The sequence below is a fragment of the Rhinoraja longicauda genome, chromosome 5 (genome assembly GCF_053455715.1).
Source record: "Rhinoraja longicauda isolate Sanriku21f chromosome 5, sRhiLon1.1, whole genome shotgun sequence".
Taxonomy (NCBI): Eukaryota; Metazoa; Chordata; class Chondrichthyes; order Rajiformes; family Arhynchobatidae; genus Rhinoraja; species Rhinoraja longicauda.
In genome coordinates, this window is record NC_135957.1 from 74283594 (window position 1) to 74302358 (window position 18765).

Here is an 18765-nt window from a genome sequence, read left to right on the forward strand (position 1 = left end):
CGACCCACTGAGTTTTCCCAGCACTTCATGTTTTTGCACAAACCAAGATCTAACCGCTTCACTGAGTTTAGCCTCTCAATCATCTACCTTTGACACCTGCTAAAACCAGAAGCTCTGGAATTCGCTCATTAAACCTTTCTGAAAGTTTCCTCCTTTAAAAAAATCTCTCTTTCACCGTCCTTTGATCATCTGACTTAATATTACAGCAGAATAGGCCTATTTGACACATTGCACTTCTGAAAGAACATTTTGCTGTTCTTTACCGTAATTTTACCTTTCAATTAATGATCAATAAACAAATTTTTTTAATTTATAAAAAGTGTAAAACATACATCATCCAACCCCACAAGATAAAATGCAAATTCTTTGACTTTGAGATCCGAGTATCCCAGGTACTTCTTACCTGATACACTGCTGCGTCCAAGTTGCTAAGTGCCACAAAGGCCATGTTGTTTTGAACAGCATACACCACAGATGGAACACTGAGTTTCAGCATTTCTTTGGGACTCCTGAGTATGTGCTCATACAATGTTGACAGCGTGCCACGCAAACTGCCCACGTCCCTTGGGAAGAAAGCAGGGCAATAAACCTTGTTATATCAATAATCAAAAAGATGCATATTGAAACTTTCATGCACAATCCCTAAAGACCTCTTTCTTTCTCCAGAGTCAAGTTAGACAAAAGTCTCAAGGCAATGAAGGAAGTACAGGCATTCATGCAGTTTGAACAGTACGCGCAGTATATCGGCACCATGGCTGAAACTATAATGATGTCATTTTATTAAACAGAGTCCTAGTAAGTCAGAATCATACTGCACAGAAACAGGCCCAACTCACCCACACAGACTAAGACACCCCATCTCAACTAGTCCCCTTTGCATTTGGAATTTTGGGCACCATATCTGAGGAAGGATGTGCTGGCTCTGGAGAGGGTCCACAGGAGGTTTTCAAGAATGATCCCAGGAATGAGTAGGATAACATACAATGAGCGTTTGTCAGCACTGGGCCTGTACTTGCTGGCGTTTAGAAGAATGAAGGAGGACCTCATTGAAACGTACAGAATAGTGAAAGGTTTGGATAGAGTGGATGTGGAGCGAATGTTTCCACTAGTGGGAGAGTCTAGGACTGGAGGTCAGAGCCTCAGAATTAAAGGACGTTCTTTTAGGAAGATGAGGAGGAATTTCTTTGGTCAGAGGGCAGTCAACCTGTGGAATTCATTGCCACAGAAGACTGTGGAGGCCAAATCGGTGGATATATTTAAGGCAGATATAGATATTCTTGAGTAGCACAGGTGTCAGAGGTTATGAGAAGGCAGGAGAATGGGGTTAGGAGGGAGAGATAGATCAGCCATGATTGAATGGTGGGGTAGACTTGATGGGCCGAATGGCCTAATTCTGCTCCTATCGCTTATGATCTTAGCCCACATATCTCTAAACCATTCCCATCCATGTACCTGAGCAGATGCCATTTAAATGCTGTGTATAGTATCCGCCTTAACTACCTCCTCTGGCAGCCCCTTCCATATATACCCACCACCCTTTGAGTGAAAAAATTCCCCTCGGGTTCGTAGTAATTTTTTTCCCTCTCGCCTTAAACATATGTCCTCTTGTTTTTGATTCCCCTAACCTGGGTAAAAGACTGCATGTTCTTCCTATACATTCCCCGTATGATATATTGGGGAATTTTGGGGCATTTATGGCCAAACGTTGGTCAGCCGGCCCTAACATATAAAATTATAAAAGGACTGGACAAGCTAGATGCAGGAAAAATGTTCCCAATGTTGAGGAGTCCAAAACCAGGGGCCAGTCTAAAAATAAAGGGGAGGCCATTTAAAACTGAGATGAGAAAAAAAAAATCACCCAGTGTGTTGTGAATTTGTGGAATTCTCTACCACAGAGGGCAGTGAAGGCCAATTCACTGAATGAATTTTAGAGAGTTAGGTAGAGTCTAGGGGCTAGCGGAATCAAGGGATATGGGGAGAAGGCACGCACGGGGTTACTGATTGTGGATGATCAGCCATGATCACAATGAATGGCGGTGCTGGCTCGAAGGGACAAATGGCCTCCCCCTGCACCTATTTTCTATATTTCTAATTACTCCCAAGGCAATTGAGACGAGTCATTTTTCCTGAGCCACTGTAGTTCCGGTAACGAAGGTTCTCCCAAGCTGAGACAGAGGAGAGAAGTTCCCGTATTTAGACACAATTCCATGAAGGACCAATAAAGGATGGTTTTATTTCAGAGTAATATGCAGGTGGCATATGCTGCCCTCATTCTTCTTGGCCTTAGATGCTTCTGTTTAGGTGGTGATTCAAAGACGACGGAGGGCACTTTGTTGATGGTGCATACTGCCGCCTCAGTGTGCTGCAGGTATAGGGATGTTTAAGGCAATGGATTATAAAGTCGAGTCATAGAGCGTGAAACAGGCCCTTCGCCCCAATTTGCCCGCACCGATCAACATGTCCCATCTACACTAGTCCCACCTGCCTGCGTTTGGTCCACATCCCTCTCAACCCGTCCTATCCATGTACCTGTCTAAATGATTAAATGTTGCAATGGTGTCTGCCTCAACTACCTCCTCTGGCAGCTCGTTCCATACATCCACCGCCCTCTGCGTAAAAAAAGTAATCCCTCAGGTTCCTATCAAATCTCCCCCATCACCTTAAACCTATGTCCTCTGGTTCTCGGTTCCAACTCTGGGCAAGAGATTCTGTGCGTCTACCCGATCTATTCCTCTCATGATTTGGCACACATCGATAAGATCACATCTCATCCTCCTGCACTCCAAGGAATAGCATCCTAGCCTGCTCAACCTCTCCCTATAGCTCAGGCCCTCGAGCCCTGACAACATCCTCGTAAATCTTCTCTGCACCCTTTCCAGCTTGACAATATCTTTCCTACGACATAGTGACCAAAACTGAACAGAATACTCCAAATGTGACCTCACCTACTTCTTATATAAACTGCAACATGACCCCCCCAACTTCTACAGTCAATACACTGATTGATGAAGGCCAATGTGCTGCAAGCCTTTTCGACCACCCTATCTACATGTGACACCACTTTCAAGGAATGCCAATTAAAAGGAAAGTGACCAGCAGTGGTGGGGAGGGGTTGTTATACACAGTTAGGACATAAGCCTCATCTCGGAATGAAAGGACGTACCTTTCGAATGGAAACTTCTTTAGCCAAAGGGTGGCGAATCTGTGGAATTCAATGCCACGTCTATGGAGGCCAAGTCATTGGATATTTAAAAAATGGAGATTGACAGGTTCTTGAACACCAAGGGCTTCAAAGGTTATAGGGAAGAAGGCAGGAGAATGAGGGGGGGAAATAGATCACCCATGATCATATTGAATGGCAGTGCAGGCTCGATGGGCCGAATAGCCTACTCCTGCACCTATTTTCTATGTTTCTATGATTGAATGGCGGAGTAGACTCGATGGGCCAAAATGGCCTAATTCTACTCCTACGTCTTAAGGTCTTATGAGCATTCTACCGTGAAAAGAATATGCAGCAAAAGTAGTTGAGACATTGTTTGCAAGTCATTATTAAATATTGTGGAAAGTACGAGGTATTAAGACTTCACACATACCTTGTTAATATACCTAGACTCAAAATTAATTTGAGGACTTCAGTGATGCAAACAGCTGTGGTTGCAAAGTACATTTCCGTTAAGACTGTTCTTGTGTATCGCAACACCACGATGTAGGTGGCGGCCACAACTGTCATTACCGTCAGACAGTACAACTTAAACAGCAAGCTGACATTCTCTGCAAGATTAAAGAGACCATACAAAGTCATTTCTAGAACAGTAAAAAAAATGTGGATCTTAAGCACAGCTCAGCACTAATTTGTTAAACACCGAGTTTTGACTTTTGTCTTCAGTTCCATTGCCAAAGTGCCGAAACAGGCCCTTCAGCCCAACTTGACCAACATGTCTCATCCCACTTACCTGCGTTTAGCCCATATCCCTCTAAACCTGTCCTATCCATGTACCTGATCAATTGCTTCTTACAACATTGCGATAGTCCCTGCCTCAACTACCTTTTTGGTACTAAACAACTTTTGTTTACTTTTGGTTTTGGTTAAAATGCATTAGTTGTTCTCAACATTCCAATCCCAATCCTTTAGTTCATCGGAACTAAAGCCAACACTGTGCAAGTCCCTGTGTCAGGGGGCCTCAAAGGAGATATGTGATGTGATAATATGGCACTGGCTCAGCAAAATGGACACTTGCACTGAAATGTAACAATGAAGTAAATGCAGCTAAATTAAAGGTTAAGTCATTTGTAGTTCATCCAATTTCCTGTCATGGTCTGCCACAATTTACAGTTAGGTCTCTTGCTACAAACCATACATAGATTACAATGTTCAGCATAAAATGAGTCAGCTAGTAGTGATAGCCAGTCATACAATATTGATTTATTATGTCACATGGGGGCGTGGCTGCGCCCTGCAGCTGACCGGCAGTCTCTCTGTCTTTTTTTGTCTTTGTCTATTGTTATCGTTTAAATGTATGTTTTGATTTATTTTTAGCTGTGTATATGTGGGGGGTGGTGGTGGAAAACTATTTTTCTAATCTCCTCCTCAACGGAGATGCGACCTTTATCGTGTCGTATCTCTGTTCGCGCTACGGCCTAACACTGTGGAGTCAGCGGCCTCCAGCTGGGATCGACCTTGAAGACTCCGGTCGCAGGGCCTGGACTTACTATCTTGGAGGCTTCGGCCGTGGGCCCTGCAGACCGCAACATCAGGAGCTCGCAGGTCCCTGGCTGGCGACCGGCTTTCGGGAGCTCCAGCCATAGCAGCTTCGACCGCCCCGAAGCGCGAGGTTCAATCGACCCGCTCGCAGGACCTTCATCGCCCTGCGCGGCTCGGCCGCGACACTTTCCATCGCCCGGTGGGGGCTTAGGACCTTCATCCGCCTGCTCGGCTCGGCCTGGGACCTTCCATCACCCGGCGGGGGTTTCAAAAGTCGGGAGCCTCGATTGCCTCGAGGCAGCAGTTTGACTGCCTGACCGCGGGAGAAGAATGAGGAGGAGATAAGACTTTTCTTTGCCTTCCATCACAGTGAGGGTGTGCCTGGAGCAATCACTGTGATGGCTGTCTGTGTTAAATTGTAATTGTGTGTCTCGTGTTCTTTATTGTTTACTGCCGGACCCTGACGTGAGAGGACGCTGGCGCTGTTTGTTCGCCGCTTCTCCGTCAGGACAAATCTTTTGTTTGTTTGTTTGTTTTTATGTCTTGTTTGCTCTGTAAAGCGTCTTTGAGTATCTTGAAAAGCGCTATATAAAATAAATGTATTATTATTATTATTACATGCAGCAAGTGTGTGTTTTGCAAATTCTGTAAGAAAATCATACTATACACAAGTATATTAGGGAGTCCAAAAGAGAAAATAGACAAGAGTGCAGAGTGTTACAGCTACAGAGAAAGTCTAGATTTTTTTTTAAAGTACAAAGGCCACATAAGGTAGATTGGAAGATTGGGGAAAATGGAGGCACAAGCATCAAATTTGAGGTTACAGAGACATACAATTGCATTACGCTGCAACAGTATCTTTCCTATGGCAGCCTGACCAAAACTGAACACAATACTCCATATACAACCTCACTAATGTCTTGTACAACTATAACAATGTCACAAAATCTTTTCTTAATTCCTTGACTGAAGTGTCGAAGTGCCAAAAGCCTTCTTCACTGTACCCTATCTGCCTGCAATACCACTTTCTGGGAACTATGTACTTGTACTCCTCGATCCCTCTGCTCTACAAAACTCCCCAAGCCCTACCTACCAATGAAGGTTCTGCCTTAGTTTGACTTCCTGCAATGCAACAATTCACACTTATCTGACTTAAACTCTATTAGCCTTTCCCCGGGCCACTTGTCTCGATGATCGAAATTCTGCTGTAATTCTTGATAACCATCTTCACTGTCTAAGATATTGCCTATTTTAATATCATCTGCAAACGTAATAATCGTGCCTTGTACATTCTTATCTAAATCATTGATACAGACGACAAACACAAATGGGCCCAGCACAGAAAGCCCCAAGGCACAACGTTAGTCAGACTTCCAGTCCATTAAACAACCTTCCACAATCACACCCTGCTTCCTTCCTTGAAGCCAATCATGTATCCGGTTAGCTAGCTCTCCTTTGATCCCTTGTAATCAAGCCTTACAGAGAAGCCTACCATGCAGAATCTTGCCATAAGCCTTGATGAATATCCATAGACTATATCTACATCCCTGCCTCAACCACCTTATTGGCCATTTCTTCAAAAAAACACTAACTCAGAGACAGGGTCTCTGAGCACAAAATCATGCTAACTATCTCTCATCAACCCAAACCTTATACCTTAGTGTAAAGCATTCTATGCTACATCATCACTGATGAATTGTTTGTCCTCTATTCCTCCTAATTTTGTAGACGCACGAGAATCAATGGAACACATTGGAAATTGAATTCGCAACACCAAATTCACAAGAAATCCCTTTCAGAATAAAAGGATGTACCTTTAGAAAGGAAATGATGAATTTCTTTAGTCAGCAGATATTTTAAGGCGCCAATTGACAGATTCTTAATTAGTAAGGGTGCCAGGGATTATGAGAAGGCAGGAGAATGGGGTCGAGAGGGAAAAATAGACCTGCTATGACTAGACTTGTGGAGTAGACTTGATGGGCTGAACGGCCTAATTCTGGGTCTATAACTTACAAAGTTATGAACATCAGGGATTTAGAACTATCACCCTCCCCAGTGCCATACAGTGTGATGTCAGAAAAGTCAAATATTGAAACTTTGATGTATTTTTAAATTCTTCCAATATTTGTCAGTGCAAGTGGCCAGTTTGGGATTTGTACACAATAGCAAAGGCCCCAATTCCCTCTGTCAGCAAAGGCCCAGAGTGAAACAAATTTACCACAATATTCCAGTAATTACACGGACGAATCTGGCTGCTTGGACCTGGGGTAAACAAATGGGCCTGATCTGAGGCTTTAAAAAAACATTGCACTTTTGTGTTTGGTATTATATTATATTATCTATTGAGTAATGTGTTTATAAACCTGTTCAAGCTGCTGCAAGTACGAATTTCATTGTTCTGTCCGTACGTACAACATTAAAACACTATTGACTCCCTTTGGGGAGGAAGTCAGTGAAGCCATTCAAGTGAATGTCATTTCTGTTACTGAACTCTTTGTTGACACCAACAGCACAGCCTAGTTACCCGGCATGTTGCAGCATTAACTATATTTAACAGGCCTATTAGCTTAGTTTAGAGATACAGCATGGAAACAGGCCTTACAGCCCACCGAATCCACACCAATCATTGATCACCTGTTCACAATAGTTCGATGCAATCTCACTTTCTCATCGACTACCTACACACGAGTGGCATTTTGCAGAGGCCAATTAACCTGGTACAAAAAATGTCCACAGACAGCACCTGAGGTCAGGGCAGCACCCGGCTCTCTTGCACTGTGAGATAGCTACTCTACCAGTTGCACCAGTTTTAGTTTTTTGACACTAACTAGCAGGATAGATTCAGGACTACAAGGGGATTGGTGTGTTTGGCCTCTGCAGTGCCACAAAGAGATTATTAAACAAAATTAGATTGTGTGATATTGGGAATAATATATTGAAGAGGTTTGTAGATTGGTTAATTGTCGTTCTCAGGGATTGTTGCAGGAGGCCCAATTGTTCACAATCGATGGACTGGGTGAGGGAATCCAATGAAATAGATCCAAGTTCCTAATGATACAAAACTGGGTGAAAGCATGGACAGTGAAAGGATACACGGAGTCATACAGCATTGAAACAGGCCCTTCAGCCCAACTTGCCCATGCCAACTAAGATGCCCCATCTACACTAGTCCCGGCTGTCCGGTTTTGCTTTGGTCCATATTCTAAACCTTTCCTATCCATGTACCTGTCCAAATGTTATAGTAACTGCCTCAGCTACCTACTCTGGCAGCTCGAAGGTATTTATTCACAAAATGCTGGAGTAACTCAGCAGGTCAGGCAGCATCTCAGGAGAGAAGGAATGGGTGACGTTTTGGGTCGAGACCTTCCGAAGGGTCTCGACTCGAAACGTCACCCATTCCTTCTCTCCTGAGATGCTGCCTGACCTGCTGAGTTACTCCAACATTTTGTGAATAAATACCTTCGATTTGTACCAGCATCTGCAGTTATTTTCTTACACTACTCTGGCAGCTCGATCCATATACCCACCCCCACTGTGTGACAAAAAATGGATGTATCTGTTCAGAAGCAGTTCAGGCATCTGATCAATCACCAAAAGCAAATATATTGTTGCAATCAGAAGGCAAATAACATGCACACCTTTATTGTAAGAGGAAATTAAAAAGAGCCATGCTATCTGCGATTGTACCGGACCTTGGCGTGGCTACACCTGGATTATTGCCTGGTTAAATCCCTCCCCACCTACGTCCAAGACACCTCACACGCTCTCCATCTCCTGGATAACTTCCGGTTCCCAGGCCCCCACTCCCTCATCTTCACCATGGATGTCCAGTCACTCTACATTTCCATCCCCCACAAGGATGGTCTCGAAGCCCTCCGTTTCTTCCTCGACTGTAGAACCAGCCAATCCCCATCGACCAACACTCTCCTCCGCCTAGCAGAGCTGGTTCTTACCCTCAACAACTTCTCCTTTGACTCCTCCCACTTCCTCCAAACCAGAGGCGTAGCTATGGGAACTCGCATGGGCCCTAGCTACGCCTGCCTCATTGTCGGGTAAGTCGAACAATCCCTGTTCCAGACGTACACTGGCCCCATCCCCGAACTCTACCTCCGCTACACCGACGACTGCATTGGTGCTACCTCTTGCACCCATGCAGAACTCACTGACTTCATACACTTCACCTCCAATTTCCATCCTGCCCTTAAATATACCTGGACTATCTCTGACATCTCCCTCCCGTTTCTGGACCTCACCATCTCCATCACAGGAGACAGACTAGTGACGGACATTTACTACAAACCCACCGACTCGCACAGCTATCTGGACTACACTTCTTCCCACCCGGTCCCCTGCTAAAAGTCTATCCCCTACTCCCAATTCCTCCGTCTACGCCTCATCTGCGCCCGGGATGAGGTGTTTCACACTAGGGCTTCCGAGATGTCCTCGTTCTTCAGAAAACGGGGCTTCCCCTCCTCCATTATAGATGAGGCTCTCACGAGGGTCTCTTCTACATCCCGCAGCTCCGCTCTTGCTCCCCCTCCCCCCACTCGCAACAAGGACAGGATCCCCCTCGTTCTCACCTTCCACCCCACCAGCCAGCGGATCCAACATATCATCCACCAACATTTCCGTCACCTACAACGGGACCCCACCACTGGCCATATCTTCCCATCCCCTCCCCTCTCTGCGTTCCGCAGAGACCGTTCCCTCCGTAACTCCCTGGTCCACTCGTCCCTTCCTACCCAAACCACCCCAACCCCGGGCACTTTCCCCTGCAACCGCACGAGATGCAACACCTGTCCCTTTACCTCCCCCCCTCAACTCCATCCAAGGACCCAAACAGTCTTTCCAGGTGAGACAGAGGTTCACCTGCACCTCCTCCAACCTCATCTATTGCATCCGCTGCTCTAGATGTCAACTTATTTATATCAGCGAAACCAAGCGCAGGCTCGGCGATCGCTTCGCTGAACACTTGCGCTCGGTCCGCATTAACAAAACTGATCTCCCAGTAGCCCAGCACTTCAACTCCCCCTCCCATTCCCAGTCTGACCTCTCTGTCATGGGCCTCCTCCAGTGCCATAGTGAGGCCCACCGGAAATTGGAGGAGCAGCACCTCATATTTCGCCTGGGCAGTTTGCAGCCCGGTGGTATGAACGTCGACTTCTCCAACTTCAGATAGCTCCTCTGTCCCTCCCTTCCCCTCCTCCTTCCCAGATCTCCCTCTATCTTCCTGTCTCCACCTATATTGTGATTGTGGGTGATTTCAATTTTCCGTATATAGACTGGGAATCACATTCTGTTAAAGGGCTGGATGGTTTGGAGTTTGTAAAATGTGTGCAGGATAGTTTTTTGCAGCAATACGTAGAGGTGCCTACCAGAGAAGGGGCAGTGTTGGACCTCCTGTTAGGAAATGAGATGGGTCAGGTGACGGAGGTATGTGTTGAGGAGCACTTTGGGTCTAGTTATCATAATGCCATTAGTTTCAATATCATTATGGAGAAGGTCAAATCTGGACCAAGGGTTGAGATTTTGGATTGGAGAAAGGCTAATTTTGAGGAGATGAGAAAGGATTTAAAAGGAGTGAAATGGAAATTGTTGTTTTATGAAAAGGATATAATAGAGAAATGGAGGATATTTAAAGGTGAAATTTTGAGAGTACAGAGTCTTTATGTCCCTGTTCGGTGGAAAGGAAAGAATAATAATTTGAAAGAGCCGTGGTTTTCCAGGGAAATTGGACACTTGGTTCGGAAAAAGAGGGAGATATACAATAAATATAAGCGGCAGGGAGTAAATGAGGTTCTTGAGGAATATAAAGAATGTAAAAGGAATCTTAAAAAGGAAATTAGAAAAGCGAAAAAAAGATATGAGGCTGCTTTGGCAAGTAATGTAAAAGTAAACCCCAAGGGGTTCTACAGATATGTAAATAGCAAAAGGATAGTGAGGGATAAAATTGGTCCATTAGAGAGTCAGAGTGGACAGCTATGTGCTGAGCCGGAAGAAATGGGGGAGATATTAAACAATTTCTTTTCTTCGGTATTTACCGAGGAGAAGGATATTGAATTATGTGAGGTAAGCGAAACAAGTAGAGTAGTGATGGAAATTAGGAGGATTAAAGAAGAGGAGGTACGGACACTTTTGAAGAATATAAAAGTGGATAAGTCTCCAGGTCCTGATAGGATATTCCCAAGGACATTGAGGGAAGTTAGTGCAGAAATAGCAGGGGCTATGACGGAAATATTTCAAACGTCATTAGAAACAGGGATGGTGCCGGAAGATTGGCGCATTGCGCATGTTGTGCCTTTGTTTAAAAAAGGTTCTAAAAGTAAACCTAGCAATTATAGACCTATTAGTTTGACGTCTGTGGTGGGAAAATTAATGGAAAAGATACTTAGGGACAATATATATAATTATTTGGATAATCAAGGCCTGATTAGAAACAGTCAACATGGATTTGTGCCTGGAAGGTCATGTTTGACTAATCTTCTTGAATTTTTTGAAGAGGTTACCAGGGAAATTGATAAGGGCAAGGCTGTGGATGTTGTCTATATGGACTTCAGTAAGGCATTTGACAAGGTTCCACATGGAAGGTTGATTAAGAAGGTTAAATCGTTGGGTATTAATAGTGAGGTTGCAAGATGGATTTATCAATGGCTGAATGGGAGATACCAGAGGGTAACGGTTGACAATTGTATGTCAGGTTGGAGGCCAGTGTCTAGTGGAGTGCCCCAAGGATCTGTGTTGGGTCCACTGTTGTTTGTCATTTACATTAATGATCTGGATGATGGTGTGGCAAATTGGATTAGTAAATATGCAGATGATACTAAGATAGGTGGAGTAGTTGATAGTGAGGTAGATTTTCAAAGTCTACAGAGAGACTTGGGCCTTTTGGAAGGGTGGGCTGAAAGATGGCAGATGGAGTTTAATGCTGATAAGTGTGAGGTGCTGCATTTTGGTAGGACAAATCAAAATAGGACGTACAGGGTAAATGGTAGGGAATTGAGGAATGCAGTGGAACAGAGGGATCTGGGAATAACTGTGCATTGTTCCTTGAAGGTGGAATCTCATGTGGATAGGGTGGTGAAGAAGGCGTTTGGTATGCTTGCCTTTATAAATCAGAGCATCGAGTATAGAAGTTGGGATGTAATGTTGAAATTGTACAGGGCATTGGTGAGGCCGAATCTGGAGTATGGTGTGCAGTTCTGGTCGCCAAATTATAGGAAGGATGTCGACAAAATGGAGAGGGTACAGAGGAGATTTTCTAGAATGTTGCCTGGGTTTCAGCACTTAGGCTACAGAGAGAGGTTGAACAGGTTGGGTCTTTATTCTTTGGAGCGTAGAAGGTTGAGGGGGGACTTGATAGAGGTTTTTAAAATTTTGAGAGGGACGGACAGAGTTGACGTGGGTAGGCTTTTCCCTTTGAGAGTGGGGAAGATTCCAACAAGGGGACATAGCTTCAGAATTGAGGGACAAAGGTTTAGGGGTAACATGAGGGGGAACTTCTTTACTCAGAGGGTTGTGGCTGTATGGAATGGGCTTCCGGTGGAAGTGGTGGAGGCTGGCTCGATTTTATTATTTAAGAGTAAATTGGATAGGTATATGGATAGGAGGGGATTGGAGGGTTATGGTCTGAGTGCAGGTAGATGAGACTAGGTCAGGGAGAATGGTCGGCGTGGACTGGTAGGGCCGGACAGGCCTGTTTCCATGCTGTAGTTGTTATATGTTATATATATATATGTTATATGTTATATCCTTCCTTTGTCCCGCCCCCCTGACATCAGTCTGAAGAAGGGTCTCGACCCGAAACGTCACCCATTCCTTCTCTCCCGAGATGCTGCCTGACCTGCTGAGTTACTCCAGCATTTTGTGAATAAATTATTGCACACAGGGATGGTCTCCCTGCATAATAAAAGACATACCTGCAATACAGGAAATACGGGCGGCACGGTAGCGCAGCGGTAGAGTTGCTGCTTTACAGCGAATGCAGCGCCGGAGACTCAGGTTCGATCCTGACTACGGGTGCTGCACTGTAAGGAGTTTGTACGTTCTCCCCGTGACCTGCGTGGGTTTACTCCGAGATCTTCGGTTTCCTCCCACACTCCAAAGACGTACAGGTATGTAGGTTAATTGGCTGGGTAAATGTAAAAATTGTCCCTAGTGGGTGTAGGATAGTGTTAATATACGGGGATCACTGGGCGGCACGGACTTGGAGGGCCGAAAAGGCCTGTTTCCGACTGTATATATATGATATGATATGATATGATACTTGTCAGATAGATTCCGTGAGAGCTGGGTTTGAAGCACAAGGAGAATGGACACTAATAGAGCTTCAGAAAATGTCAGAAGAATTTTTGCAATTCTTGTTTTGTACATATTTTTTATGCTGAAGAAAGTTTATTTTGATCAAAACGGAAGCAGGCTAGGTATATTATTTCTTCAATTTAGGAAGAATGAGGTCATATCACTGAAACATATGCACTTTTCTTCAGATACAGCAGTTGTGTGGAAATGTTTCTCTTTGGCTAAGGTGTGTCAGATTGAGGAGATAGCCATTCCAGGACAAAGATCGCAACAATTTCTTCACTGAGGTGGTTAATTCATTGGAATTCTCTATCTCAGGTGACTGTAGAGGCTTAGTCGACATAAATGCATTGCAAAAATTAATTGGTTCTTAAATCTGAGGGAACGAAAGTGATGTATGGTTAGTTCAGGAAACTTTTAAAAGTTTAGTTTAGTTTATTGTCACGTGTACTAAGGTACAGCAAAAAGCTTTTTATTTCGTGCTATCCAGACAGCGGAAAGACTATACATGATTATAAGCAAGCCGTCCAGTGTACAGTTGTTGGATAAAGGGAATAACGTTTTAGTGCAAGATAAAATCCAGTAAAGTCCAATTAAAGATAGTCCAAGGGTCTCCAATGAGGAAGAAGGTAACTCAGGACCATTCTCTGCCTACAGAGGGGAAATGACACAGCTGGCGTCCTGGTGCCATCGCAACAACCTGCAGCTCAATGCTCTCAAGACAGTGGAACTAATTGTAGACTTTAAGAGATCCCCCTCCCCTCCCCCCACTCACCATCAACAACACCATAGTCACATCTGTGGAGTCATTTAAGTTCCTTGGAACCATCATTTCCAGGGACCTTAAATGGGGGGCCACCATCGACTCCACAGTCAAAAAGGCCCAACAGAGGATGTACTTCCTGCGGCAACTGAAGAAACACAATCTGCCACAGGCAATGATGGTCTAATTCTATACTGCTATCATTGAGTCCGTCCTCACCTTCTCCATCATGGTCTGGTTTGGTTCAGCCACCAAGCACGACATCCGGAGGCTGCAACGGATCGTTCGCACAGCTGAGGAGGTTGTTGGCTGCAACCTTCCCCCCATTGACGAACTGTACACTGCCAGGGCCAGGAAGCGAGCGGGCAAGATCATCTCTGACCCCTCTCACCCTGGCCACAAACTCTTCGAAGCACTTCCCTCTGGAAGGCGACTCCAGACTGTCAAAGCAGCCACAGCCAGACATAAAAACAACTTTTTTCCACGAGTGATAGTTCTACTCAATAACCAAAGTCTGTAGTTTCTTTTTTGCTCTGGTTTATTTTCACCCACATGTTTAGACCGTAATGTTGTATCCTTATTGTTTTGATGTGGTTATGCTTTATCCTTAATTGTTAACTGTATGTTTGTGTTGTCATTTGTGAGCGGAGCACCAAGGCACATTCCTTGTATATGCATACTTGGCCAATAAACATTCATTCATTCATTCAATCTCTAGTTATTGATAGGATGAATCAGTTGCCTGATGATAGCTGGGAAGAAACTGCCCCTGAATCTGGAGGTATGCATTTTCACAATTCTGTACCTCTTGTCTGATGGGAGAGGGGAGAAGAGGGAGTTACCGGAGTTTATGCAGACTACAAGTTCAGCCACAATCTCCTTGAATGGAAAAGCAGGAACGAGGAAAGGCTGGGTCTTCTCCAAATTCTACTTCGCCTTCCAGGTGCAGCCTCGCCAGGATCATTTATTACTAGTGGGGCACTTTCACGACTGTACCCCAATCCTCTTGCAATGAAGGCAGCATTTGTCTTCTCCACTGGTTGTTACACCTGCATGTTACCTTTTACTGATTGGTGTACCAGGACACCCAAGTCTCTCTGAACACTGTTCAAACATCTCACCATTTTAAAGAAATACTTTCGACTTACCAAAATGGACAACTTCACATTTTTACATATTCTTGTTTGGACAACTTCATATATTCTATCTGTCATGCCTTAGCCCACTCAGCCTTTTACATTGAGAAACTGCACATTTAAATTTGTCACAGACAAAAAGAAAGCCTCATTAAATATTTTTTTGGTATTGCAATATCTTAACGTCTGTGTTACTAAACAGGCCACACAAGACCAAATCCTGCCACCATAGGATGAAAATAACTCAAAGAAAATCTACTATCAATAAACACAATGTTAAATAACAATAAACATTCATACCACAGAATAAACCCAGCCAACCTTACCCAAATTTACTTCAGTCCCACAGCAAAGTGTAAAGTGGCATGTAATAAATGCTTTTACTGACCGCAGAACTCTACTATAAAGAGTGTTTAATCGTCATATACACCGACAATGAGTTTTATTTAATAAAATTCATAAAATACATAGCTACGCAGCAAGAATTTTTTTATTAACATGGTTTACACCCGATTGCCTACTTGGGTGCTAGACAAGGTAGACACAAAATGCTGGAGTAACTCAGCGGGACAGGCAGCATGTCTGGAGAGAAGGAATGGGTGATGTGTCGGGTCGAGACCCTTCTTCAGATTGATGTCAGGGGAGTGGGCCGGACAGAGATAGAATGTAGTCGGAGACAGTAAGACTGGTGGGAGAACTGGGAAGGGGGAGGGGATGGAGAGAGAGGAAAAGCAAGGGCTATTTGAAGTTAGAGAGGTTAATGTTCATGCCGCTGAGGTTATATCAGCCATCGCACACAGCATATAATCCTCCATCATTTTTGCCACCTCCAATGGGATCCCACTACTGCCCACATCTTCCCATCTCCACCCCTTTCTGCTTTCCGCAGAGACCGTTCCCTCCGCAACTCCCTGGTCAACTCGTCCCTTCCCACCCAAACCTCTGCCTCAGAGGGCAGTGGAGGCCAATTCTCTGAATACATTCAAGAGAGAGCTAGATAGAGCTCTTAAGGATAGCGGAGTCAGGGGGTATGGGGAGAAAGCAGGAACGGGGTACTGATTGAGAATGATCAGCCATGATTACATTGAATGGCGGTGCTGGCTCGAAGGGCCGAATGGCCTCCACCTGCACCTATTGTCTATCGTCTCCCCGGGTACTTCCACCTGCAACCGCAGGAGATGCAACACCTGTCCCTTTACCACCCCTCCTCGACTCCATCCAAGGACCCCAACAGTCTTTTCAGGTGAGGCAGAGGTTCATTTGTACCTCCTCCAACCTCATCTACTGTATCCGATGTGGAGTAGACTTGATGGGCTGAACGGCCTAATTCTGGGTCTATAACTTACAAAGTTATGAACATCAGGGATTTAGAACTATCACCCTCCCCAGTGCCATACAGTGTGATGTCAGAAAAGTCAAATATTGAAACTTTGATGTATTTTTAAATTCTTCCAATATTTGTCAGTGCAAGTGGCCAGTTTGGGATTTGTACACAATAGCAAAGGCCCCAATTCCCTCTGTCAGCAAAGGCCCAGAGTGAAACAAATTTACCACAATATTCCAGTAATTACACGGACGAATCTGGCTGCTTGGACCTGGGGTAAACAAATGGGCCTGATCTGAGGCTTTAAAAAAACATTGCACTTTTGTGTTTGGTATTATATTATATTATCTATTGAGTAATGTGTTTATAAACCTGTTCAAGCTGCTGCAAGTACGAATTTCATTGTTCTGTCCGTACGTACAACATTAAAACACTATTGACTCCCTTTGGGGAGGAAGTCAGTGAAGCCATTCAAGTGAATGTCATATCTGTTACTGAACTCTTTGTTGACACCAACAGCACAGCCTAGTTACCCGGCATGTTGCAGCATTAACTATATTTAACAGGCCTATTAGCTTAGTTTAGAGATACAGCATGGAAACAGGCCTTACAGCCCACCGAATCCACACCAATCATTGATCACCTGTTCACAATAGTTCGATGCAATCTCACTTTCTCATCGACTACCTACACACGAGTGGCATTTTACAGAGGCCAATTAACCTGGTACAAAAAATGTCCACAGACAGCACCTGAGGTCAGGGCCGCACCCGGCTCTCTTGCACTGTGAGATAGCTACTCTACCAGTTGCACCAGTTTTAGTTTTTTGACACTAACTAGCAGGATAGATTCAGGACTACAAGGGGATTGGTGTGTTTGGCCTCTGCAGTGCCACAAAGAGATTATTAAACAAAATTAGATTGTGTGATATTGGGAATAATATATTGAAGAGGTTTGTAGATTGGTTAATTGTCGTTCTCAGGGATTGTTGCAGGAGGCCCAATTGTTCACAATCGATGGACTGGGTGAGGGAATCCAATGAAATAGATCCAAGTTCCTAATGATACAAAACTGGGTGAAAGCATGGACAGTGAAAGGATACACGGAGTCATACAGCATTGAAACAGGCCCTTCAGCCCAACTTGCCCATGCCAACTAAGATGCCCCATCTACACTAGTCCCGGCTGTCCGGTTTTGCTTTGGTCCATATTCTAAACCTTTCCTATCCATGTACCTGTCCAAATGTTATAGTAACTGCCTCAGCTACCTACTCTGGCAGCTCGAAGGTATTTATTCACAAAATGCTGGAGTAACTCAGCAGGTCAGGCAGCATCTCAGGAGAGAAGGAATGGGTGACGTTTTGGGTCGAGACCTTCCGAAGGGTCTCGACTCGAAACGTCACCCATTCCTTCTCTCCTGAGATGCTGCCTGACCTGCTGAGTTACTCCAACATTTTGTGAATAAATACCTTCGATTTGTACCAGCATCTGCAGTTATTTTCTTACACTACTCTGGCAGCTCGATCCATATACCCACCCCCACTGTGTGACAAAAAATGGATGTATCTGTTCAGAAGCAGTTCAGGCATCTGATCAATCACCAAAAGCAAATATATTGTTGCAATCAGAAGGCAAATAACATGCACACCTTTATTGTAAGAGGAAATTAAAAAGAGCCATGCTATCTGCGATTGTACCGGACCTTGGCGTGGCTACACCTGGATTATTGCCTGGTTAAATCCCTCCCCACCTACGTCCAAGACACCTCACACGCACTCCATCTCCTGGATAACTTCCGGTTCCCAGGCCCCCACTCCCTCATCTTCACCATGGATGTCCAGTCACTCTACACTTCCATCCCCCACAAGGATGGTCTCGAAGCCCTCCGTTTCTTCCTCGACTGTAGAACCAGCCAATCCCCATCGACCAACACTCTCCTCCGCCTAGCAGAGCTGGTTCTTACCCTCAACAACTTCTCCTTTGACTCCTCCCACTTCCTCCAAACCAGAGGCGTAGCTATGGGAACTCGCATGGGCCCTAGCTACGCCTGCCTCATTGTCGGGTAAGTCGAACAATCCCTGTTCCAGACGTACACTGGCCCCATCCCCGAACTCTACCTCCGCTACACCGACGACTGCATTGGTGCTACCTCTTGCACCCATGCAGAACTCACTGACTTCATACACTTCACCTCCAATTTCCATCCTGCCCTTAAATATACCTGGACTATCTCTGACATCTCCCTCCCGTTTCTGGACCTCACCATCTCCATCACAGGAGACAGACTAGTGACGGACATTTACTACAAACCCACCGACTCGCACAGCTATCTGGACTACACTTCTTCCCACCCGGTCCCCTGCTAAAAGTCTATCCCCTACTCCCAATTCCTCCGTCTACGCCTCATCTGCGCCCGGGATGAGGTGTTTCACACTAGGGCTTCCGAGATGTCCTCGTTCTTCAGAAAACGGGGCTTCCCCTCCTCCATTATAGATGAGGCTCTCACGAGGGTCTCTTCTACATCCCGCAGCTCCGCTCTTGCT

General features: G+C 44.9%; 1 protein-coding gene across 1 annotated transcript in view; it reads right to left on the reverse strand.

Annotated features, from left to right (window-relative positions):
* slc35a1 (solute carrier family 35 member A1) overlaps window positions 1-18765 on the reverse strand; it is a 38604-nt gene that overhangs the window by 11279 nt on the left and 8560 nt on the right. The window contains exons 2-3 of the mRNA XM_078399808.1: window positions 3594-3771; window positions 404-563 (exon numbers count right to left, since the gene is read on the reverse strand). Coding sequence (XP_078255934.1) covers window positions 404-563; window positions 3594-3771 — 338 coding nt within the window. The remainder of the gene's footprint in view (window positions 1-403; window positions 564-3593; window positions 3772-18765) is intronic.